We start from the raw sequence: 25,462 nt of genomic DNA, 5'->3' as shown, positions 1-25,462 counted from the left end.
AGGTTGCTGTGATCTGTGATGCCACAGCACTCTACCCAGGGCAACAGCTTGAGGCTCTGTCTCAAAAAAAAATAAATAAATAAAAGCAACAGCTTAAATTATAATAGCTAATATTTACTGAACACCAGGCAGAGGTCTAAGCATTTCACACAGATCGACTTGTATTTTCCACAACAACCCTAAAGGTAGCTATTGCCTTTTTATTTAGTGAGGAGAGGTTAAGTATTTTGTCTGAAGCCGTGTGGATAGTATTGGTTAAGTGGTGGAGCTTGGACATGAATCCAGGTCTATGTGATTCTATACTCCACACTATCAACCACTATGCCATGAACCAAGAGACACTCCAGAGACCAGAAGCTCAGGAGGCAGAGGGACAAATGGTCCAGAGAAATAACCCTTGAACTGAGCTTTAATGAGTAAGGAGAAGTATGAAACCATAGGGAGAGGGGGAGGCCATCCTAGGTAGAAGGGACGGAGTGTAAGACCTATGACCCACCAGATACAGCTTGAAAGGAAGCAGGGGCCCGAGATGAAGAGATGGACAGAGGTCAGAATAGAGAGAGCCAGGCTGAGGAGCTCAGACGTTACAGTAAGGGCACCATGAGGTCACTGGAGACTATTAATGGTAGAGAGGACTGACCATCCCAGATCTATATGAGCTCTCATATTGGAATGCACCTATAAAACTCACACAATTTATGTGTCTGTAGCACCTGAACTCCACTCCAGTGCTTCTGTGAATGTTCAGACACTGTCTGTTGCACACATCCGTGATCATCTCCTCGGAACAGTTCTGAGAGCAGTAACTCTTTTCACTATAATGGAAATCTGCCTCCCTGAAGTTACCACTCCAGGAGCTACTCGGAGCACATCTGCTCCTTCTGTCCTAGGACAGTCTGCAAATCACTGACAGAGTGATCAGGTCCCTTGAGTTTCCCTTAAACCCTCCTCCGTTCCTTCAACCAGTTCTGAATTTGGTATGGTCTTAGTCTCATTCCCATCCTGGTTGTCCTCTTGGGAATCCCTCCAGTTAGCCCAGGCATCCTCATTAAACAGGGGGCCAATTCACTGTCCCTCAGACCGTTGGAGGGCCGGACTATAATTTAAAAAAAAAAAAAACTATGAACAAATTCCTATGCACACTGCACATATCTTATTTTGAAGTAAAAAACAAAACAGGAACAAATACAATTCACACCGCTTCATGTGGCCCGCGGGCCGCAGTTTGAGGACGCCTGAGTTAGCCAATACACTTCAAAACAGTGCTTCTCATATTTCATCAACTGATCCACTCTAAGAAATACATTTCGCAGGCCCAAGTTAAAAGAAGCTCACACCTGTAATCCTAGTACTGTTCAAGACTAGCCTGAGCAAAAGTTACCACAAATAAAAAAATTAGCCAGGTGTGGTAGCATGCACCTGTAGGCCCAGCTACTCAGAAGGCTGAGGCAAGAAGCATTGCTTGGGCCCAGGAATTTGAGGTTGCTATGAGTTAGGCTGAGGCCATGGCACTCTAGCTCAGGCAACAAAGTGAGACTCTGTCTCAGGAAAAAAAAAAAAAAAGAAAGAAATATCATTTTGCGTCATAACTTAGCATACATACAAAAGTTTCATGAAACAATGCAATACTTCTGTCATAAGATAGAGCGTATGCTGATATTTTCTATTCTGTTTCATTTGTTAAAAAGGCAACCCACTGAAGGGTCAGTTGCCTTGGAATGTGGGGCCCAAAACTCAATATCTAGATATTGACTAATAGTATAAAATAGATTAGGTCTACCTTTGCCTCTCTATAAACGAGGTAAGGCCCCTTTCCATGAAGCTGATACCCATCTGTGTGCAGATGGCAACCTCATTGCCATATTCTTCCTCTTCCTCCCCTGGTTCAGGACTCTTCCTATAGCACCTTCCCACTATGAGCCCCACCATCCACGCACTAACTATTGAGGCCAACCCCGTGTTAGACATCAAGTGGGAGAGAAAAAGTTTAACAGTCAGTCTTAGAGAGGAAACCTGGTTTACAGTATGATGCCAGATCTACCACTTACTCTTTGTGAGACCTAGACAAGATTCTTGGCCTCCCCAAGTCTCACATCTTCATTACAGCTCAACCTTTCTTCCCCATAGCTTATTGCACAGATCCAAAGGATCATGAACAAGACCATGTCTAGAAAACTGCAAAGAAATGCTATTACAAACTAGTTAGAAAGCTGTATTGACCTACTTTGCAGACATGAGACAGAAAAGAAGGCTGGCTGACCACAGGCTCATTTTCCTTGGCCCGAGGGCAGTACAAGATGGGACTTGGACCTTCATCCATTTCTGTTTAACCTCCTTAACCACCACTAGGATCAAGACCATAGTGCATATATGAAAATGGGTATAAAAAACCACTGCAGACCAGAACTTAAATCAGCAGAATGCAGCACACTGGTTTAAATAATAAGGCTGGGCTGGGTGCAGTGGCTCATGCCTGTAATCAGAGCACTTGGGAGGCCCAGGTGGGTGGACTTCTTGAGCTCACTAGTTTGAGACCAGCCTGACTAAAATCAAGACCCCCATCTCTATTAAAAATAGAAAAACCGAGGCAAGAGGATCACTTGAGCCCAAGTTGGAGGTTGCTGTGAGCTATGATGACACAGCACTCTACCCAGGGCAACAGCTTGAGACCCCATCTCAAAATAAATAAATAAATAAGAAGGCTATGTGCTAGTTCAACTTGAGAAAAACATATTACACCAGAGTAAATAAAAATAATGGAAATAAAACAATCTGAATCTTATTTTTTTATTTTTTTTTATGTTATTTTATTTTGTAGAGACATTGTCTCATTTTATCGCCCTTGGTAGAGTGCGTGGCATCACACAGCTCACAGCAACCTCCAACTCCTGGGCTCAGGTGATTCTCCTGCCTCAGCCTCCGGCACAGCTGAGACTACACTACAGGCACCCGCCACAACATACGGCCGTTTCCCTGTTGCAGTTTGGCCGGGGCCGGTTTGAAACCGCCACTCTCGGTATATGGGGCCGGCGCCCTACCCACTGAGCCACAGGCACCGCCTAACAATTTGGATCTTGATCTCATTTCTGCCACTGGTTGACCAGATGGGTCCTAGCCATTTCAGGCCTCAGTTTATTTATCTGTAAGACTGTCTCACATTCCTTGTCTAAATAAACCATTTGAAGGGCTGTCCCACAGAGACTGGAGTAAACAGTCCTGCAGCTAACCTACAACAATAGGGAAAAATACCACCACCAATTACAACATTTATTTTATATTTTTGAGACAGAGTCTCAAGCTATCACTCGGATAGAGTGTGATGGCATCATAGCTCACAGCCACCTCCAACTCCTGGGGTCAAGCAATTCTCCTGCCTCAGTTTTTTTTTTTTTCTATTTTTAGTAGAGACGGGGTCTCACTTTTGCTCAGGTTGGTTTTGAATTCGTGAGCTCAAGCTATCCGCTCCCCAGAGTGCTGGGATTATAGGCATGAGCCACTATGCCCGGCTAATTACAACATTTATTGAGCACTTAGTTGAGTGCCAGCCGCTGTGCTAGGTGCTGAACTAACTCATTAATCCTTGCACCAATTATATAAGGTAGATACTATTATTATACTATTAATAGGTGAGGCAACCAAAAGGCACTCATGTAAAGGCCAACTGGCTTGAGAATGGGTGGATCTAGAATTTTTGCCAACAAATAGGTTGGGTCCAGGTCAAATTCTCAAGCTTAATCTAAAGAACAGTGGAATCGGCAGACTCATAAAGTAGCAAACTCATTAACAGGCTAACTACACAGCTGTCCAAGATGCTACAGAAGGTATACTTTTATGGGGAAAGGGAAGGAGACAGGTTTCATGCAATAATTACCAAGGTCTCAGCTAGCTCAGACTCTAGATCAGGTGTCAAAGAAATATTACCAAAATTTGCCATGCTATCTTCTCACCTCAATATAATTGCACATGCTGTGCTTTTCAATTGGAATATTCCTTTCTTCCTCTGCCAGGCAAATTCTCCCAGCCTCTCAAGCCTTGGTTGGGTGGAACCTTTCTCAAACTCCATGCTACTATCAACTGCTTCTCTGTGGTCCTAGAAAGGGGAGAGGGCTTAGGACAGAGTAAAGGGCTAAGGTGGGGGCGGTGGTGGAGAAAAGGACAAAATTCCCATTCATATGGGGAATGGTAAAATGACCTAGCAATGGTAGAAAGGTATAAGGACCTAAAAGTTAGTCTAGTATTTGGATATGACTCTGAAGGAAATGGGGAGCCAGTGAAAGTTTCTTCTAAAGCAAGGCAGTCTTATGACAAAGTGGGATTTCAGAAATCACAGAAAGGCTAAATAGAGCTGTGGTTTTTCCTCCCTGGTTTTCCTGGATCATGACTTTCTCCAAACAAGCAAATACTATCATCTCTCGCCATAACAAAGCACACAGGCCAAAATAATCACCAATTCTCCCAGGATCTTTTTTTTTTTTTTTTGAGATGTAGAGTGCCGTAGCATCACAGCTCACAGCAACCTCAAACTCTTGGGCTCAAGTGATTCTCTTGCCTCAGTCTCCCAAGTAGCTGGGACTACAGGAGCCTAACACAACGCCTGGCTATTTTGTTGTTGTTGCAGTTGTCATTGTTGTTTAGATGGACCAGGCCAGGTTTGAACCCACCAACTTCAGTGTATGTGGCTGGTGCTATAACCACTGTGCTACGGGCGCCAAGCCCCAGGATCTTTCTCTTTTGCACTGCCTCATCACTCTCAAGTGCCATCACTCACCAAAGGCATCCTGTATGAGGTAATGGTACAGGCAGATAGCTGGTGGGCCTCATAGGCTACCCACAGAACAAGGCTGTACAGTCTGCTCTGAGTGCCAAATGACTGGTACAGAACAGGTAAAGGGGCCTCAGGTGTAAGCTAAAAACATCCTGATGGAGAAGCCATCTGAATCACCCCACGGGAAAGATGCCACAGTGGGGAATCTTAAAGACCTGAGAGAAGCAAGGTCCACACACAGGTCAAGGCTCGCACAGGGACTGTGCAGGGGGCAGAGGTAGATGGAGTAAGAGTGTGACAGAGGCTGGTCTGTGGGCTCCAACACATTCAAAGGAAGACGTAACTGATCCCTCAAAGCAGAGGGGGGTTGACAGCAGTAAGCTGAGGGTAAGTAATGCTTATAGTCTGCTGTGATTTTATGGTGTGTGTGCACGCAGTGCGTGTGTCACACCTCTCACATTCTGTGTCTTAAAAGAACAAAAAATGACATCTATTTGCACATAGATGTTCTTGGGCTTAAAGCCATTATAAATTAGTTGATTAATAACTTCTGACATAATAATACCAAGGTGAACATCTGGGTTTTTCGCCAAATTTTAGATACGACCAATAGGGACTAAGAACCTTTTAAAGTTCTTACTAAAACTATATAGAACTATTTCCACTAATGTCAAGAAACAGCTTAATATTAAAAGCTTACATACTGAATATGAAATACAAGGTTGAAGCATGAGGACTGTACTTTATTGAATCTGCTAAATCACACTGAGGGCACTATGGGGGAAACAGTGAACAGTGGCAGTGACCCCGGACCATGCTAAGACAAGGAATAAAGAATCAAAATGAAAGAAAAAAAAAAAAGAATCAAAATGGTCCTTCCCTCAGAGCTTACAATCCCATGAATTTCATGAAGTAGGTATCAAAGCTAAAATGGCAAATGAATAAAATAAGACCTGTTCATGTTATATTTTACCTTAAAGTCATCTGCTATTATCCTGGGCTCAGCACTTTTTTCTGCCCTAGAGTCTACAGTATTATTCTAGAAGCGTACCATATTTAAGCATAAATATCTAATTTCTGATATCAAATAAAAACTTAATTTTAACTCTATTTCTCTCCCACATAAGAGTCAATTAAATATTGCTCCCAGTCAGCAAACTAGAATCCTGCTCCATGGACCACACCTACCATGAGAAAAGGTGTGTTATGCTATAAAATGATAATGTTTCAGACTTTGGTCCATGGTCCAACTCCAAGAACTTCTTTATGACACCTCTTCAAGTAGGTAAGGTCACAGGATTGCAAAAACAAGAAAGCTGGGTGAATATGGAGGGCAATGCACATCAGGAGGCTAAAGAACAAACACGTAACAAGCTTGATCATGCTCCCTCTTTTTTTTTTGTAGAGACAGAGTCTCACTTTATCGCACTCGGTTGAGTGCTGTGGCATCACACAGCTCACAGCAACCTCCAACTCCTGGGCTTAGGTGATTCTCTTGCCTCACCCTCCCAAGTAGCTGGGATTACAGGCAACTGGCACAACGCCGGGCTATTTTTTTGTTGCAGTTTGGCCGGGGCGGGGTTTGAAGCGCCACCCTTGGTATATGGGGCTGCACCCTACCCACTGAGCTGCAGGCACCACCTGATCATGCTCACTCTTATAAAAATGAAGGGAAATAACTTATCACTTTAGTTGCTACTACACAGACATTTCACAAAAAACCTTCAACTTGCATGAAAATATCACAATACATTTTCAGAAGCTCAGATGTAAAATTAACCATGTAAGTATACACAGGAAGTATATATCAATACTTATTCAAAGGCCGCATGTGGTAGCTCATGCCTGTAATCCTAGCACTCTGGGAGGCCAACGCAGGTGGATTGCCTGGGCTCACAGGTTTGAGACCAGCTTGAGGCAGAGTGAGACCTTGTCTCTAAAAATAACCGGGGGTTGTGGTGGGCACCTGTAATCCCAGCTACTTGGGAGGCTGAGGCAAGAGAATCGCTTCAGCCCAAGAGTTTGAAGTTGCTGTGAGCTATGGTGGCCACAGCTCTCTACCAAGGGCAACGAAGTAAGACTGCGTCTCAAAACAAAAAAATAGTTATTCAAGTCTAAGGACAGACTTATTTTTAAAGCACAGAATCAAATCCATGGGCCAGACCAAGTTGCTCATGCCTATAATCCTAGCACTCTGGGAAGCCAAGGCAGGTGGATTGCGTGGGCTCATGAATTCGAGAACAGCCTGAACGATAGTGAGACCCTATCTCTAAAAAAAATAAAGAAACAGGGTGGCGCCTGTGGCTCAAAAGGGTAGGGCGCCAGCCCCATATGCTGGAAGTGGCAGGTTCAAACCCAGCTCCAGCCAAAAACCGCAAAAAAAAAAAAAAGAGAGAAACAATAATAATAAATTAAATAAATAAAAAATAAAACAGGCTTAGCACCCATAGCATAGTGGTTATGGTGCCAGCCACACATGCCAAAGGTGGCAGGTTCGAACTCAGCCTGGATCAGTTAACCAACAATGACAACTGCAACAAAAAATAGCTGGGCATTATGGCGGGCGCCTGCAGTCCCAGCTACTTGTGAGGCTGAGGCAAGAGAATCGCTTGAGCCCAAGAGTTTGAGGTTGCTGTGAGCTGTGATGCCATAGCACTCTGCCGAGGGCAACATAGTGAGACACTGTCTCAAAAAAATAAAATATTTAGGGCGGCGCCTGTGGCTCAGTGAGTAGGGCGCCGGCCCCATATGCTGAGGGTGGCGGGTTCAAACCCAGCCCCGGCCAAACTGCAACAAAAAAATAGCTGGGTGCTGTGGCGGGCGCCTGTAGTCCCAGCTACTCGGGAGGCTGAGGCAAGAGAATCGCTTAAGCCCAGGAGCTGGAGGTTGCTGTGAGCTGTGTAATGCCACGGCACTCTACCAAGGGCCATAAAGTGAGACTCTGTCTATACAAAAAAAATAAATAAATAAATTAAATTAAATTAAATTAAATAAATAAAAAATAAAACAATCAAATCCATGGCTAATACTTTCTTTGGATAACCCTAATACAATTATCCCTTACTTACAAACAGGGCAACCACTGTGAGATTATCATAATCAGGTTTTAAATCTTGACTGAGCCTCACATCATTCTCTGATCTAGCCATGTGGGTCAAAGACTGCTAAATTCAACCCAATATTTACACTCTTCTTCTGTAATTTAATCCTGATTTTTAAATGAATATATGGCCATGAAACAGGGATCTTTCCCAGCCTGTCTTGTAGCTAAGTGTGGCCAAGTGACTAAATTTGGACCAGTGGGACAGAAGCTATGCCCTTATGGAAGGAACATGCCCTCTCCTTTCCTGTTCACCTTCCTGCTTGTTGGAATGTGGCAAGTGACAGTAAGAGGAATCAATTTGTTCAACAAGTAGGAGGCGTCTGTGAAGGATGATGACACAAAATGGAAGCAAGGTCCCTGATGATTGGAAAATAGCCGTATCAATCCTGGGCTGCCTACCTAGCCTCTTTCATAAGAAAGCAGATTTTTTTGTTTGTTTAAACCACTGATAGGTTGGTTTGTCTGTCCCTTGAAGCAGTGTTGCCTAAACCAAAACACTATACTTTCAGATTACCCATTTTTAGGACTTTGGACTTTTGTGGATACAATTTCTTCTTTCTGAAACACTGTTACCATATCCTGTTCCTTGTCTGCTTTATCCTTCAAATCTGAGCTGAAATGTTACTTTCTCAGATAGGTCTTGCTTGAGTCCCTGAATGTTAAACACACTATTTATTCTTTATACTTTCCCTTGGGTTACACTCACCAAACCTGTAACCACTGGGTTAATATCTGTCTTTTACCACACTACATACTCCTTTTTTTTTTTTTTTTTTTTTGGTTTTTGGCCGGGGCTGGGTTTGAACCCGCCACCTCTGGCATATGGGACCGGCGCCCTACTCCTTGAGTCACAGGCGCCGCCATACACTACATACTCCTTATGAGCAAGTATCTGCTTTGTCTACTGTCATCCAAGTGACTGGCACTCAGTATATATCCAATGAATATTTGCTGAATGAACACGAATAATGCCACAGCCCATGAGTGATTTCTGGACCACACCTTAAGGGATTCCTATAAACTCCACCTAAAGTTCAATTCCTGTCAGACACTCTTACAGTGTAAATACCATTTCTCTCCAATTGCCTTTGAACAAATCTGAAATGTGCCAACTCCCTGAAAAAATCTACACAGCTCTAATACTGCTTCATATTCTCATAATACTTGTAGGTACTAGAATGAAAGTATCACATGTACTCTTGGAATTTTAAAAAGTGGAGACTTTGGCCAGGCACAGTGGCTTGCAACTGTAATCCCAGCACTCTGGGAGGCCAAAGGAGGTAGAACACCTGAGCTCACAAGTTCAAGGCCAACCTGAGCTATAGCAAGACCCCACCTCTAAAAATAGCTGGGTGTTGTGGCAGACGCCTGTAGTCCCAGCTTCTAGGGTGGCTGAGGCAAGAGAATCACTTGAGGTTGTTGTGAGCTATGACACCAGGGCACTTTACCGTGGGTAACACAGTGAGACTCTGTCTCAAAACGAACAAACAACAACAAAGTAGAGACTTTCTCTTGAATCATCTACAAGGTGCAACCAACAGCTCTGCCCTCAGAGGTCCCACGTATTTTGTTTGTTTGTTTGCAGTTTTTTGGCTAGGGCTGGGTTTGAACCTGCCACCTCCGGCATATGGGGCTGGTGCCCTACTCCTTTGAGCCACAGGCGCCACCCAGAGGTCCCACGTATTTTTTCTAACCTAGTCCTCTATTAGATATTGTAGACAAGGCAACAATCCATTTCTTCTTGTCATCCTGTTAGTCCTTGCTTATGATCTTTTGCCTGGTTATCTGTTGTTATAAAAACATTACCATTTTGGGCGGCGCCTGTGGCTCAGTGAGTAGGGCACCGGCTCCATATACTGAGGGTGGCGGGTTCTGAACCTGGCCCCAGCCAAACTGCAACAAAAAAATAGCTGGGCATGTGGCAGGTGCCTATAGTTACAGCTACTTGGGAGGTTGAGGCAAGAGAATTGCCAAAGCCCAAAAGCTGGAGGTTTCTGTGATCTGTGACACCACAGCACTCTACCAAGGGCAAAAAAGTGAAATTGTCTCAAAAAAGAAAAAAAAAAGAAAACTACCATTTTATAATGATATATAAGTATAAACCTTCCATCTAAAACATTGCCCTGACTCAAAGAAAGTAACACAAGTCTAAACCACCCCCCCTTCCATAGATATGAAAGTGTAAAATTGACAGTGGGGAATATGTAACAGAGATAACCTGAAAAACCGGCAAAGATTGTTTTCTCTCTCTTTAAAACTTCCACTCTGGCCAGATAAAGGTAAATTCATCCCTATAATCCTAGCACTCTGGAAGGCCCAAGCAGGAGGATCACTTGAGCTCAGGAGTTTAAGACCAGCCTGGGCAAGACCCCATTTCTACAAAAAAACCCAGAAAAATTAGCCAGGCCTGTGGCTGGAGCCTGTAGCTCCAGCTATATGGGAGGCTGAGGCAGAAGGATCACTTGAACCTAGGAGTTTGAGGTTGCTGTGAGCTAGGCTGAGGTCATGGCACTCTAGTCTGGGCAGAGTGAGATTCTGTCTACAAAAAAAAAAAAAAGAAAGAAAGAAAATTTGCCTCACTTTTTTTTGGAAACTGAACACCCATATCCCTATCTCCCGTGGTGGTCTATCTTTTATCTTTGCACCCCAGGAGATGGACTAGGTGGAGGTGGTGATAGACTAGGTGGAGGTCATGGCTTTGTCTTCAGCAGAGATGAGATGATTAGAATCATTAACTGCAGTTAAATGACACTAGCCTAGAACTGAGGGCCCTCACTTAAAAACCTCTGCATTTTGGCTCAGCACCTGTAGCTCAGCAGCTAGGGTGCCAGACACACACACTGGGGCTGGCGGGTTCAAACCCGGCCCTGGTCTGCCAAATGACAACTACAACAACAACTACAAAAAATAGCCAAGTGTTGTGGAGGGTACCTGCAGTCCCAGCTACTTGGGAGGCTGAGACAAGAGAATCACCTGAGCCCAAGAGTTTGAGGTTGCTGTGAGCTGTGATGCCACCGCACTCTACCAAAGGTGACATAGTGGAACCCTGTCTCAAAAATAAAAATAAAAATAAAACTTCCACTTTGCAACTTAAGTACAGAAAATTTAGTACTTTGGGATGAGAAGTCCCCCACTTTTCCTCCTTTGCCAGCAATGTGATAAACTTTTTCTTTGAAAGAGCATCTCACTTTGTCACCCTAGGTAGAGTACTGTGGCGTCATAGTTCACAGTAACCTCCAACTCTTGGGCTTAGGTGATTCTCTTGCCTCAGCCTCCCAAGCAGCTGGGAGTACAGGCACCCACCACAATGTCCAGCTATTTTTTTTTTTAGAGACGAGGTCTCACCCTGGCTCAGGCTGGTTTCGAACCTCTGAGCTCAGGCAATCCACCTGCCTCAGCCTCCCAAGTGCTGGGATTACAGGTGTAATCCACCACGCCTGGACAGATCAATATTTTTAAGGACTGGAATGCCACAGTGGTATTTTTTAAAGAAACAGATAAGAAATTTACAAAGTACATTTTTTTAATTCTTACCATGTACGGGAAAACATTCTTAAAATATTTTATTTTTTTCTTCTTGAGACACAGTCTCACTTTGTTGCCCTCAGGAGAGTATCCTGGCATCATAGCTCACAGCAATCTCTAATTCTTGGGCTCAAGCAATTCTCTTGCCTCGGCCTCCTGAGGAGCTGGGACTACAGGAGCCTGCCACAATGCCTGGCTAGTTTCAGAGTGTCGCTCTTGCTCAGGCTGGTCTTGAACCCGTGAGCTCAGACAATCTGTCTGCCTCAACCTCCTAGAGTCCTGGGATTACAGGTGTGAGGCGCCATGCCCGACTTCTCAAAATATTTTAAAAGCCTCTTGTTGTAAAGTGAAAAGAATCTTTTAGGGACATTATAAGTACTTCCTCCTGTCCTGGCCATGCCTATAATCCTAGCACTCTGGGAGGCTGAGACAGCAGGATCCCCTGAGCTCAGGAGTTCAAGACCTACCACAGCAAGAGTGAAATCAGTCTCTACTAAAAGTAGAAAAACTAGCGAGGTGTCATGGGTGGCACCTGTAGTCCCAGCTACTAGGGAGGCTGAGACAGGAGGATCCCTTGAGCCCAGGAGTTTAACGTTGTAGTGAACTACCTTGATGTGCCTGCACTCTACCCAGGACAACAGAATGAGACTCTGTCTCCAAAAAAAAAAAAAAAAAAAAAAAAAAAAAGGCTAGGCACCATGGCTCAAGCCTGTAATCCTAGCATTCTGGGAGGCCAACGCAGGTGGATTACCTGAGCAACAGCAAAACCTGGTCTCTAAAAATAGCCTGGCGCTGTGGTGGACACCTGTAGTCCCAGCTACTAGGAAGGCTGAGGCAAGAGAATCGCTTCAGCCCAAGAGTTTGAAGCTGCTGTGAGCTATGACGCCAACGCACTCTACCAAGGGTGACAAAATGAGACTGTCTCAAAAAAAAAAAAAAAATAGTACCTGCTGGTTTACTGCTTTATTTGCTCACCCTTCACTGACACTGAAGATTCTGCATTGCAAACTCAGTTTCAGAAATCAAGCACTTTTTTGTCGTAACATTGTGGAGTTAAAGAAACAGGATTCCAGGAAGGAGGTAATGAAACATCTAAAACAAAAATCGGATGGCGCCTGTGGCTCAGTGAGCAGGGCCCAGACCCCATAAACTGAGGGTGGCGGTTTGGAACCCAGCCCCAGCCAAACTGCAACAACAACAACAACAAAAAATACCTGGGCGTCGTGGTAGGCGCCTGTAGTGCCAGATACTTGGGAGGCTGAGGCAAGAGAATTGGCTACACCCAAGAGCTGGAGGTTGCTGTGAGCTGTGACGCCACAGCATTCTACAGAGGGTGACAAAGTGAGACAAGAAAGAAAAGAAAGGGAAAGGGAAAAGGAAAGAAAGGAAAGAAAAGGAAGAAAGAAAGAAAAGAAAAATCAAGTGATCTGAATGTCTGACTGGATGACCCTGAATCAGTCTTCTTTACTCTAAATGAAGTGTTTAGTACAGGCAATTTCTAAGATCCCTTACCAGGAAAATACTTCATTGCCAAATCAATTTGCTTTGTTAATCACTTGGTAGAGGTGATGCTGGTAGTTAGGCAAGAAGTGTTTAATTAGAAATATTCACAGGAAACCTGGCACTTGCCCAACAGTTCTAGGTACTGTGAGGGTTTAAGCGAGTCTAATACACGGTTCTTTAAGGATCTAAATACAAACGAGAATTTTGGAAAAGCTAGTTTTTGCATAAGAACGGCTTTAAGTCTTTCCAATATATGTTACTGTCCTACTACATACATTAGGCTCCCGCTATGGGTTCGGGAGGTGCTCTGCAAAAATCTTCACAGGCCAATAAAACGGAATAGTTTTACTGCCACTCCCTTGATCCTCTTTTCTCTGAAACTACTCTGGAGCCTGATGAGGAAGTTCCAGAGAGACGCTGATCCAGCGTCAGTCCGCCGCACATACATGTCTGCACTACAGCAAAATGAGATATATGTGGGCTTGTGCAGCTCCTCAGAGAAAGGACAGCCTAGTCTGTGCTTTCCCACGCTGTAATAAAGGTTAGAAAAGAGATGTAGCAAACACCAGCAAACAGGCTGGAAGCGCCCCATATGGGTCCAGCAATCCCGCGTTCTCATCCCAAGAACCTGCCGCCCCTACAGGTTCCTGCCTTGTCTCTCCAAAGCAAGCATTCACCTCATCACGCCCTTGGGGGCGACCGCCCTGACCCGCCCCCGCAGACGCCAGCCAGCTCTGACCTCCTCGAACTGCTCTCCAGAGCAGCCGGCGCCGCGAGCCTCCAGCAGCTCCCGGAACTGCTCCAGGGTGACGGACTCTTCGCCGCGGCCCAGCCGCTCTTCCAGCCAGCGCAACAGTGCGCCGTGGTGCCTCGACACCAGCGACTCACAGGGTGGTGTGGGCCGCAACGCAGCAGCAGCCTCTCGCAGTCTGGCGGGTTCCAGTAGCGCCGCGGCGGGTGGTAGTGCCGGGGCCGCGAGGCCCGGGCCGGGGGTCGTACCCGAGTCCGCGGCCCAGTCCTGGTTCGGGCCCCAGCCCTCGCCCCCGGCGGCTGCCGCTTCGTCTTCACTGCTGTGACTTGTTGCGTTCCCCATGGGGTCTCAGTTTTGGGCGCCCGGCTCTCCCGCCGCCACCGCTGCCTCCCCGCCTCGACCTGTCAACCTCCGACAGTACCCGGCTGGCAGGGACAGGGAGGAGAGGACGGCGGCGCCTCCTGCTTCCTGGCCGTCAAGCGAGGACTGCTGTCGGAAAGGCGCCGTCAAATGGACTCTCCCAATTCACGACAACTGCTTCAAAGGGTAGGACTCCGATTTCCGAGAGGGCGCGTCTGCCGTAGCAGCTACGTCATCCGCAGCCTTCTTTTCCGCCATCTTTGTTTGGGGCAAGAGGTCTTCGCTGCTGCTCTGCTCTGTTGGGATTTCTTGCTGTTCACAAGGTATGCTGGAAAATAAGAGAAAGAGTTGGAGTCCGACAGTCAGTTTTTCGCCAAAAACAGAGAAAGCGAGAAAGAAATAGACTCGCTGGTGAGTCACGGTCGGCGTCTTCGCCATCTTAGTTGTGGACAGAGAAGCGGCAACTTCAGAAGCGTGGCGGGACCGTCGCGATGCTGCGGCCTGGCGGCGGTGGGTTCTTGCTGGGTCTGGCTGTAGCGGCTGCAGCGGCTATCGCGGCATGGCTGATGAGCTGGAGTCCCCACGCTGGCTTTCGCCTTTTTGTACCTGAGGATCTGGCCCGTTACCGTGGCGGCCCGGGAGACCCGGGCCTTTACTTGGCGTTGCTCGGTCGCGTTTACGATGTGTCCTCTGGCCGGAGGCATTACGAGCCTGGGGCCCAATATAGCGGCTTCGCAGGTACTAGCAAGACTGCTCTCGCCTTCTCCTCTGCTGGCGTGAGCCGGTAGTGACTTGTGCTTCGTTCATTCGTTCGTTTGTTCGTTCATGATTCACCTGTTTTCTCCCCTAACCTACGTTCATCAGACTAGCAACGCGAGCGGGACTGCCGCGCCAGCTTTCTGTTCTCGCTGGCTTCGGTGGGGACTGTGACCAACTATTAATCTACCTGTACACTCCTTGTCGTTCCCCACAGCTCTGTATAAGCTATCTTGGAGGAATATGTCTGCTGTATTTTGTTACTTACCCGTTAAGCACCATCAGAAGCCCGGCATACCGGACTCCTCTGGGTTACTCAGGCCACAGAAATGAATGAGACCGTGTCCCCGCCCTCACAGTTTCCCTGGTAATTTACAACCATCTCTTCAGTATGCCCTAATCCAAAGAAACATTTCTTCCCACTCCACCCTTAAAAATTAGTACGGTTGGTTTGAGTCGTTTTTGCTTCTAGTACAGATGTACTTGTCTGCCTTTCTGAAAAAAGATAAGGATAAAGCATGGGAAAGGAGTCCAGTCACCTCTTCCATCAGTACTCAGAACAAAGCTGTGCATATGTTAGGCCTCAAAGAATATTTGTTAAATTAACGTTATTCTGCTATCCCCGTTTTACATTGGAGGGTATTGAAAGATGTGATTTGTTTAAAGCCCTCCCAACTAAGTACTGACCAGAGGTGGACTAGGACCACCAGCCTAGTACTTTTAGAGATGTTTCCTTGCTAGCCCCAGAGACTAACCACCTCTCAAATTTAAAAAGAAAATAAAAAAATAACGGGTCAAACGTGAGGCCAGTGACTGGACTGATACTAAATATTTTCTTCCACTTGTCATTATCTTAGAGGAGTTGGGGAGCTGCCTCTGGCACTTTAGTACAAGTCATTTCCTTTCTCCAGGGATAACTTCAGAAATAGAAGCATTCACACAAAAGGAGTTAATTCCAGATGGTCTTGCCAGGCTCCAGAAACAGTCCAGCAGGGGAAGGGGCTTACCCAGGTATACACAGAAATGGAGCTGTGACTGAAAGGAAGAATTTTTGTACCTGCCAGTTAAGGGCACTTTGGTACACTGTCCTGCCCGTGCTGATGCAGATGCTGCACATGTACTCCCATGCACAAGTGTGAAAAAAAAAAAAAACCATTTTTACTTTTGCTTTTGTTCACCACTACCATGTGTGCTAACTTGTCTCAGGTGATGAGGAATCAAGAGATTTCTGTTTTAACATACTCCCCACTACCCACACAGTCTATTAAGGAAGCAGGTACATTCATTTACTGGTTAATTCAGTCAATATTTTATTATTGAGATGTAATTCAGATAATATAAAATCTGTCTTTTTAAAGTATACAGTTTGGGGCAGTGACTGTGGCTCAGTGGGTAGAGCTCCCGCCCTCTATACGGAGGGTAGTGGGTTTGAACCCGGCCCTGGCCAAACTGCAACAAAGAAAATAGCCGGGCGTTGTGGCGGGTGCCTGTAGTCCCAGCTACTCAGGAGGCTGAGGCAAGAGAATTGCTTAAGTCCAGGAGTTGGAGGTTGCTGTGACTTGTGATGCCATTGCATTCTACTGAGGGTGACAAAGTGAAACTCTGTCTTTAAAAAAAAAAAAAAACAGTATACCATTTGGCGTCTTTTAATATCGGTAGACACTTGTGGAAACATTACCACTATCTAGTTGCAGAACATTTTCGTCACCCCAAAGAGAGACTCCATATCCTGTTAGCAATCATTTGCCATTCCCTCTTCCCTCTAATCCCTGGCAACCAGTACTTTCCATTCGTATAGATTTGCCTGTTCTGGGCATTTCATATAAACAATCATACATGTGGGCTTTTTTTTTTTTTAGGGAACAGGGTCTCACTTTATCGCCCTCAGTAGAGTGCTGTGGTGTCACAGCTCACAGCAACCTCCAACTCTTGGGCGTAGGCTATTCTCTTGCCTCAGCCTTCCAAGCAGCTGGGACTGCAGGCGCTTGCCAGAACGCCCAGCTATTTTTTTTTTGCAGTTTGGCTGGGGCCTGTTTCGAACCTGCCACCCTCGGTGTATGGGGCCAGCACCCTACCCACTGAGCCACAGGCGCCGCCCACACATGGGCTTTCATTGTCTGCCTTCTTTCATACTTGGCATAATGTTTTCAAGGTTCATACATGGTGTGTCAGCACGTATCAGTATCTTATCCCTTTTTATGGCTGAATAATACTCCACTGTATAGATAATACCACATCTTATCTACTGTGTTTATGGGTTGATAGACACTTTTTGTCTATTATAAATAATGCTGCTATGAACATATGTTATAAGTGTTGTTGTGTTTTTGTTTTTTTTTTTTGAGACAGAGTCTCACTTTGTCTCCCTCAGTAGAGGGCTGTGGCGTCATAGCTCACAGCAACCTCAAACTCTAAGGCTCAAGCAATTCTCTTGCTTCAGCCTCCCAAGTAGCTGGGACTACAGGCGCCTTCCACAATGCCCAGCTGGTTTTTTTAGATACGGGGTCTCACTCAGCCTTGCTGAGGCTCGTCTCCAACTTGTGAGCTCAGGCAGTCTACTCTCCTCGGGCTCCCAAGTGCTAGGATTACAGGCGTGAACCACTTCATCTGGCCTATGTATAAGTTTTTGAGTGAACTATTTTTGGTTCTCTTGGGTATATGCCTAGAGTGGAATTGCTGGGCCTTATGGTAATGTTATGTTTAACTTTTTTGGAAACTGTGGAATTGTTTGGTTTTTGGTTTTTTAGAGACAGGGTCTCACACTGTTGGCCTAGGGTGGAGTGCAGTGGTGTGATCATAGCTCACTGCAGCCTCAAACATCTGGGCTCAAGCAGTTCCGCCTTGGCTTCTCAAAAGTGCTGGGACTACCAGCACGAGTCACCAGGCCCAGCCTGCCAAACTGTTTTCTGAAGTGGCTGCACCGTTGTACATTCCCACCAGTAATGTGTTCTATTAGAGTTCCAATTTCTCCACATCCTCACCAAAACTTATTAATGTCTTTTCTGTTATAGCCCTTCTAATGGGTTGGAAGTGATATAGGTTGAGTACCCCTAATCCAAAAATTTGAAGTCCAAAATGTTTCAAAATCTGAATCTTTTTGAGCACCAATGTGACACTCATAGGAAATGCTTATTGGAGCATTTTGGATTTCAGGTTTTCAGATCAGGGAGGCTGAACCAGTAAATACAGTTTATGGCATATAGTCTAAAACCCTAAACCTTCTGGTCCCAAGTATTTCAGATAAGAGATACTCAACCTGGCTGGGCTCAGTGGCTCCCTTCTGTAATCCTAGCACTCTCAAAGACTGAGGCTGGTGGATTTGCTTGAGCTTGGGACTTTAAGACCAGCCTGAGTAAGACCCGTCTCTTCTAAAAATAGAAAAACTTGGCTCAGCACCTATGGCTCAAGCAGCTAAGGCGCCAGCCACGTACATCTGAGCCGGGGGGTTTGAATCCAGCCCCAGCCTGCCAAACAACAATGATGGCTGCAACCAAAAAATTGCCTGGCGGAGGCAGGAGAATCGCTTAAGCCCAGGAGTTTGAGGTTGCTGTGAGCTGTGATGCCACAGTACTCTACCCAGGGTGACAGCTTGAGGCTCTGTCTCAAAAAAAAAAAAAATTAAAAAAGAAAAGAAAAACTAAGCCAAGAGGATCCCTTGAGCCTAGAAGGCCGATATTGGTGTGAGCTATCATGATTCCATGACACTCTACCCAGGAGGCAGAGTGAGACTGTCTCAAAAAAAAAGGAAGATAAGCTGTATCTCATTGTGGTTTGATTATTGGCATTATCTAATGTCTAATGATGTTAAGCATCTCTTCATGTGCTTGTCAACCATTTGTATGTTTTCTTTGGAGAAGTATCTGTTTAAATCCTTTGTCTTTTTTTTTTTTTTTTGAGACAGAGTCTCACGATGGTGCCCTCTGTAGAGTGCGTCACAGCAAACTCAAACTCTTGGGCTTAAGTGATTCTCTTGCCTCAGTCTACCAAGTAGCTGGGACTACAGGTGCCCACCACAATGCCTGGCTATTTTTTGTTGTTGCAGTTGTCATTGTTGTTTAGCAGGCCCAGGCCAGGTTTGAACCTGCCAGCCTTGGTGTATGTGGCCGGTGCCCTACCAACTGAGCTACAGGCAAGCCAACCACTTTGTCCATTTTTTAACTGGATTGTCTTTTTATTATTATTATTATTTTTTTCTTTGAGACAGGAGTCTCAAGCTGTTGCCCTGGGTAGAGAGCCCTGGTGTCCTAGCTCACAACAACTCTTGATCTCAAGCAATCCTCTGCCTCAGTTTTTCTATTGTTGGGTTATGAGTTCTTTATATATTCTGAATACTGAACATTAATCAGATATTTGACTTGCAAATATTTTCTCCCATCTGTCAGTTGTCTTTTCACTTTCCTTTTTTTTTTTTTGAGATGGAGTCTCACTTTGTCATCCTTGGTAGAGTGGTAGTGGTGGGGCATCATAGCTCATAGCAACCTCAAACTCTTGGGCTCAAGCAATCCTCTTGCCTCAGCCTTCCAAGTATGGGACTGCAGGCATCTGCCACATGCCCAGCTATTTTTAGAGATGGGGTCTCACTTTTGCTCAAGCTGGTCTTGAACTCCTGAACCCAAGCAATACATCACCTCAGCCTCCCAGAGTGCTAGGATTATAGATATGAGCCACCTCATCTTTTCACTTTCTTGACTGGCCTGTTTGATGAGTTTTTAATTTTGATCAAATCCAGTTTATCTATTTTTTCTCTGGTTACTGTGCTTTCGGTGCCCTAAGAAACCATTGCCCAACCTAAGGACATAGAGTTTACTCCTGTGTTTTCTTCTACGTGTTTTATATTTTCAGCTGAAACATTCATGTCATTGATCCATTTTGAGTTAATTTTTGTTTGTGTTCTGAGGTAAGGGTCCAATTCAACTATTCAGTTCTAGCACCATTTGTTAAAAAGATTTTTCTTTACATCATTGGATTTTCTTGGCATTCTTGTTGAAAAATCATTTGGCTCAGGGCTGGCAAGGTGGCTCATGCCTGTAATCCCAGCACTCTGGAAGGCTGAGGCGAGCAGATCGCCAGTTCGAGACAGCCTAAGCTAGAGCAAGACCCCACCTCTAAAAATAGCCAGGCATTATGGCAGGTGCCTGTAATCCCAGCTACTCAAGAGGTTGAGGCAAGAGAATTGCTTAAGCCCAGGAGTCTGAGGTTGCTGTGAGGTATGACACCACAGTACTCTACTGGGGGCAACAAAGTGAGATTCTGTCTGAAAAAAATAAAGAGCGGCGCCTGTGGCTCAGTGGGCAGGGCACCGCCACATATACCGAGGGTGGCAGGTTCAAACCTGGCCCCAGCCAAACTGCAACAACAAAAAAAATAGCCGGGTGCTCGCTTCAGCAGCACATATACTAAAAAATTGGAACGATACAGAGAAGATTAGCATGGCCCCTGCGCAAGGATGACACGCAAATTCGTGAAGCGTTCCATATTTTTTGGTGTGTGTCACACTTTATGGGGGCAAGACATGATTGCAAGAGGGACTTTACCTAACAATTGTAATCAGTGTAACCTGGCTTATTGTACCCTCAATGAATCCCCAACAATAAAAAAAAAAAAAAATAGCCGGGCATTGTGTCGGGCTCCTGTAGTCCCAGCTACTCGGGAGGCTGAGGCAAGAGAATCTCCTAAGCCCAGGAGTTGGAGGTTGCTGTGAGCTGTGTGACACCCCGGCACTCTACCGAGGGCCATAAAGTGAAACTCTGTCTCTACAAAAAAAAGGAAAAATCAATTGGCTAGAATAAGCTGTCTGTAAACATATGCATTTCATTCAGTCCATATTTGTTGGGAATTTACTAAAAGAACAGGCACTGTACCAGACACTGGGAAATTCTAATAATAGTATATAGGGCATTCTCTTCCCTGATAAAAAACTTGTAGACAGGCAACGCCTGTGGCTCAATCTTATAGACATTAAATGGGTATCACACAGTTAATGAATGATTTTTGTTTAACAGGTGTTAAGAGGAAAAAGTAGTGGTATCACCAGAGGCCCTAATCTAGTCAGGGAGGAGAGAGAAGCAGGCGTCACAGCACACCAGAATGAAGAAAGTGGCAAGGCAAGGGGGGAGCAGCGAGAGCGGGACACCAAATTAACATTATCACAGGGCAAAGGGAAGCCACTGAGGGTTTTTTGACAGAGGGATGACACGATCAGTTTGTGTGTAAAATATCTGTCCAGTGTTGTATGAAGAATAGATTGTGGGGTAAGAATAAATGAGGGAAGATCTACTAGGGCAGATCTACTGTAGGAGTTCAGGGGAGAGGTGATGGCACCTGGGCATAGTGGGAGGTAGAGACAGGCAGACTGATATAAGAACTATTTAGGAAGGAAATACAGGACTTGGAGACTGATTGGATGTGAGGGGTGAAGGAGGTGTCAAGAACTGCATTTGTGGGGCAGCGCCTGTGGCTCGGAGTAGGGCACTGGCCCCATATACTGGAGGTGGCAGGTTCAAACCCAGCCCCGGCCAAAAACTGCAAAAAAAAATAACAAAAAAAAACTGCATTTCTGGATCGAGCAACTGGTTGACATTATTTATAAGAAACACTAGAGTAGAATTGAGTTTTAGGGGGGCTGGAGGTGCTAATGACCATTAGTTCAGTGTGGACGTTTTAAACCTGTGATGTCTGTAAGACAACCAGGAGATGTTAAATAGACAGTGGGATATATAGGGCTGATGCTTGGGAGGAATCTGAGCTAAAGATACAGATTTCACTTCTTTGGTGTGTAGGTAGGATTTGGAACCACAGGAGTGGGTAGGATTGTCAAGTGAGAGGGTGTGGATGGAACAGAGATGGTGGACAGTAACTGCCCCCTTAGGCTGGTAGACCATGAGAAGATAGGTTAGGAGGAAAACCATGAGTGTACTATCATGAAAGCCAAAAGAAGTGGGCAGCTGTGGGCAGCTGTGTTCAGTGTTGCAGAAAGTAGATGAAAGAATGTGACAGATGCCAAAGAGATATGTGTCCCAGGATCAGGAGCTTCTGTTACCAAGGAGTGAGGATCACATTTCCCTGGGGATGAGGAGTAGGGGCTATCAGGAGATTTTTCTTAGAAAACAGATTGAGTTGGTACGGTGTCAGTGTTTACAGCCTAATCTGATGGAAACTCCTCTCCTGTAGGCCGAGATGCATCCAGAGCGTTTGTGACCGGGGACTACACTGAAGCCAGCCTTGTGGATGATGTATCTGACTTGTCATCCTCTGAGATGCTGATACTTCAAAACTGGCGTTCATTCTATGAGAAAAACTATGTCCTTGTTGGTAGGTAGTCCACCATTTGGTTGTCTTGCAACTGTTTTTTTTAAGGGCTGAGTTTTTTTTTTGAGACAGAGTTTTACTTTGTCACCCTCGGTAGAGTGCTGTGGGGCCACAGCTCATAGCAACCTCCAACTCCTGGACTTAGGCGATTTACTTGCCTCAGCCTCCCGAGTAGCTGGGACTACAAGCGCCCACCACAATGCCCAGCTATTTTTTGTTGCAGTTTGGGAGGGGCCGGGTTCCAACCCCCCACCCTCGGTATATGGGGGCGGCACCCTCCCTACTGAGCCACTGGCACTGCCCAGGGCTGAGATTCTTTAGAGATTTGGCTCAAGGTTAAAATCTGAAAAACAGTTATGAATTTTTTTCAGATTTTTTAAATTTTGGTTGTTAGTGGAGCAGCAAGCCTCACAAGGAGATGAATGGGGAACCTGTGTCCTTCACTCTTAATGTTGGGAGAGGCTTGCTAAGCCACTTGCTTTGGCCTTAGTTATACTGAAGCCAGTGGTTGTCTATACTATCCTTGAACAGTCAGCTCCAGAAGGGCCACTTCCCTCTTTCACTTTGTTCCAGGCCTCTGGCATCAGCACACTCACTGAAGCCCCATTTGGATATGTCTAACTTCCTGAGGAATGCTATGTCACTTCTCATTGGAACAGGCCTGCCTCCAATCCCTCTGAATTATCTATTTCTGTCCTTACAGCTTGGGTTACCTTTTCTGAGAACCCCAGCATTTTTATTAACACCTGTGCTCCCTTCATCCCACTGTTGGCCTTTGCCATTCCAACCTGCCACATGCCTTTTTTTGTTTTCTCTCAATCTGCCCCAGATCATTCCTGAGACCACAACTAGGTCAACCATTGAGGCACTGACCTCTCCCCATCTGGGCTTCAGAGGGCCAGGTTCTTCCTTTTCCCCACAAGGCCATTAAACCAAGGTTGAAACATTACTGGGTTAGTAAAGAAAAGAAGCCAAGCTGGGCGCCTGTAGCTCACTGGTTAGGGTGCTGGCCACAATGCTTTGGGGCTGGTGGGTTTGAACCTGGCCTGGGCCTACTAAACAAAAAAAAATAGCCTGGCATTGTGGTAGGTGCCTATAGTCCCTGCTACTACGGAGGCTAAGGTAAGAGAATCGCTTGAGCCCAAGAATTTGAGGTTGCTGTGAGCTATGACTCCATAGCACTCTACCAAGGGTGACAAAGTGAGACTCTATCTCAAATAAAAACAAACAAACAAAAAAAACCCCACAAAGAACACAAAAGCATAGCTTTGGGGTCCTGTTAAATGGGCAAAAAATTCCAGACAAAATAGTTCGTACTGAGATTTGAGGAGCAAGCGAAATGAAAGTATTCCTGATGTGCTCAGTGAGACAAAAACTGGTCTCATTTGAACAATGGGTAACATGTTGAGGATGGGGTGGGGCATATGGTTGGAAATGTCTTAGAAGGATTTTAGTTATCATTAGGATATATTTGAACATCAGGTATTGATAATGGTCCTCATGGGGACCACGGATGAGTTGAGTACAGTTCCTGCCCTCTTTTAGGTCATTCTGAGGATAGGGGCTGTGTTGGGGTCTTTTAGGTCACCAGAAACCCCAGAACTTGTCAGGGGATGAAGATTTATTGGGATATACAGGCCAGGCACAGTGGCTCACGCCTGTAATCCTAGTACTTTGGGAGGCCGAGGCGGGTGTATTGCTTGAGCTCACAAGTTCAAGACCAGCCAGAGACAGACCTTTTCTCTAAAATTAACCAGTCATTGTGGCGGGCACCTGTCACAAGTCCCAGCTACTTAGGAGGCTAAGGAAAGAAAATCGCTTAAGTCCAAGACTTTGAGGTTGCTGTGAGCTGTGGCATCATGGCACTGTACCAATGGTGACAAAGTGAGACTCTGTCTCCAAAAAAAAAAAAAAAATGGCAAAGTGCTAGCATAGAGCCTGACACTGACTAATGCTCAGTAAATGCCTTGTTTATAGTTACTTAAGACAAAATAATTTGATGTTAGCCAACAAGCACTTCATTCCTCATACATTCATTGAATAACTACTATGTGCCCAAAGCACTGTGCAGCATTGATAAAGGAATTACACATGACTCTACTCCCAAGGAACTGCTGTCTAAGACTTTCGATATTGGAGGAGGACTCTTAAGGTTGAAGAGAAATGATAATACTACCTGGGGTCTTGTAAGATGTTGAGATAGGTTGGGATTGAAGGCACTAAACGTCCCTCCAATATGATTTTTTTTTTTTTGTAGAGACAGAGTAGAGTCATAGGCACCGCCCCCAATGTAAATTCTTAATCACTGAGCACCAGCAGACTAATGTAAGGTCCTAAAGTCAGAAATCCTAGAACTTGGGTGGTACCTGTGGCTCAGTGGGTAGGGCGCCAGCCCCATATATTGAGGCTGGTGGGTTCGAACCCAGCCCCGGCCTAACCGCAACAAAAAAAAATAGCCGGGCATTATGGCAGGCGCCTATAGTTCCAGCTACTCGGGAGGCTGAGGCAAGAGAATTGCCTAAGCTCAGGTGTTGGAGATTGCTGTGAGCTGTGATACCACTGCACTCTAGCGAGGGCGATAAAGCGAGACCCTGTCTCTTTAAAAAAAAAAAGGAAAGGGAGGGCGGTGGGGCCTTTGGTGTGTGTCACACTTTATGGGGGCAAGACATGATTGCAAGAGGGACTTTGCCTAACAATTGCAATCAGTGTAACCTGGCTTATTGTACCCTCAATGAATCCCCAACAATAAAAAAAAAAAAGGAAATCCTAGAACTTGAGCTTTACCACAACTGCTAAGAAGCTAAGCATCTGTCCATGCCTCACTCCCAGTGTTACTCTGATATCCACTTTCATGTTCTATAGGGAGAGTGAGAGGAAGGTTCTACAGGGAGGATGGACTGCCTACCCCAGAACTGATGCGGGTGGAAGCTATGATTACCGAAGCTTTGGAAGCAAATAAACAGGAACTGAAAGTGAAGCAGAAGTTTCCACCATGCAATGCTGAGTGGAGCTCAACCAGGGGCAGCCGGTTCTGGTGTTCCCAGGAAAGGTAAACAGATTCCTTTCTGCTCCTTCCCACCCCTGTCCCAAATCCAACTTCTAGGTTATCATGTCTGCGTTTTTCATTGCGACCAGGAATTGATTGTTAACCCAGGGGAACTTTTTCAAAAATACTGTACTCGCGCTTGGCACCCGTTGCTCAGTGGTTAGAACACTGGCCACATACATCAGGTCAGGCAGGTTCGAACCCAGCCTGGGCCTGCTAAACAACAATAACAACTACAACAAAAAAATAGCCAGGCGTTGTGACAGGCACCTGTAGTCCCAGCTACTTGGGAGGCTGAGGCAAGAGAATCGCTTAAGCCCGAGAGTTTGAGGTTGCTGTGAGCTG

At 45.5% G+C, this 25,462-nt stretch overlaps 2 protein-coding genes and 1 non-coding gene across 6 annotated transcripts in view; 2 read left to right on the top strand and 1 right to left on the bottom strand.

The window, feature by feature from the left end:
• Positions 1–14,026, bottom strand: part of ZZEF1 (zinc finger ZZ-type and EF-hand domain containing 1) — a 149,848-nt gene extending 135,822 nt beyond the window's left edge. For both annotated transcript variants that reach the window (XM_053570331.1, XM_053570332.1), the window contains exon 1: positions 13,636–14,026. In XM_053570331.1, coding sequence (XP_053426306.1) covers positions 13,636–13,989 — 354 coding nt within the window. In that variant the 5' untranslated portion in view covers positions 13,990–14,026. The remainder of the gene's footprint in view (positions 1–13,635) is intronic.
• A 244-nt stretch (positions 14,027–14,270) lies between these two features.
• The window catches only part of LOC128570819 (neuferricin), a 52,682-nt gene continuing 41,490 nt past the window's right edge, over positions 14,271–25,462 (top strand). Inside the window, exons 1-3 of one of the 3 annotated variants that reach the window (XM_053570335.1) lie at positions 14,271–14,745; positions 21,934–22,074; positions 24,934–25,120. In XM_053570335.1, coding sequence (XP_053426310.1) covers positions 14,499–14,745; positions 21,934–22,074; positions 24,934–25,120 — 575 coding nt within the window. In that variant the 5' untranslated portion in view covers positions 14,271–14,498. The remainder of the gene's footprint in view (positions 14,746–21,933; positions 22,075–24,933; positions 25,121–25,462) is intronic. The other 2 variants (XM_053570338.1, XM_053570336.1) reach the window with 2 other exon arrangements.
• Positions 20,136–20,244, top strand: LOC128571326 (U6 spliceosomal RNA). The gene has a single exon (XR_008375757.1). It is a non-coding gene; the product is annotated as a U6 spliceosomal RNA (small nuclear RNA).

Source organism: Nycticebus coucang, chromosome 18 (genome assembly GCF_027406575.1).
Source record: "Nycticebus coucang isolate mNycCou1 chromosome 18, mNycCou1.pri, whole genome shotgun sequence".
Classification (NCBI taxonomy): Eukaryota; Metazoa; Chordata; class Mammalia; order Primates; family Lorisidae; genus Nycticebus; species Nycticebus coucang.
Note: the sequence above shows the minus strand (reverse complement) of the source record. Positions and strands in the feature narration are given on the sequence as shown.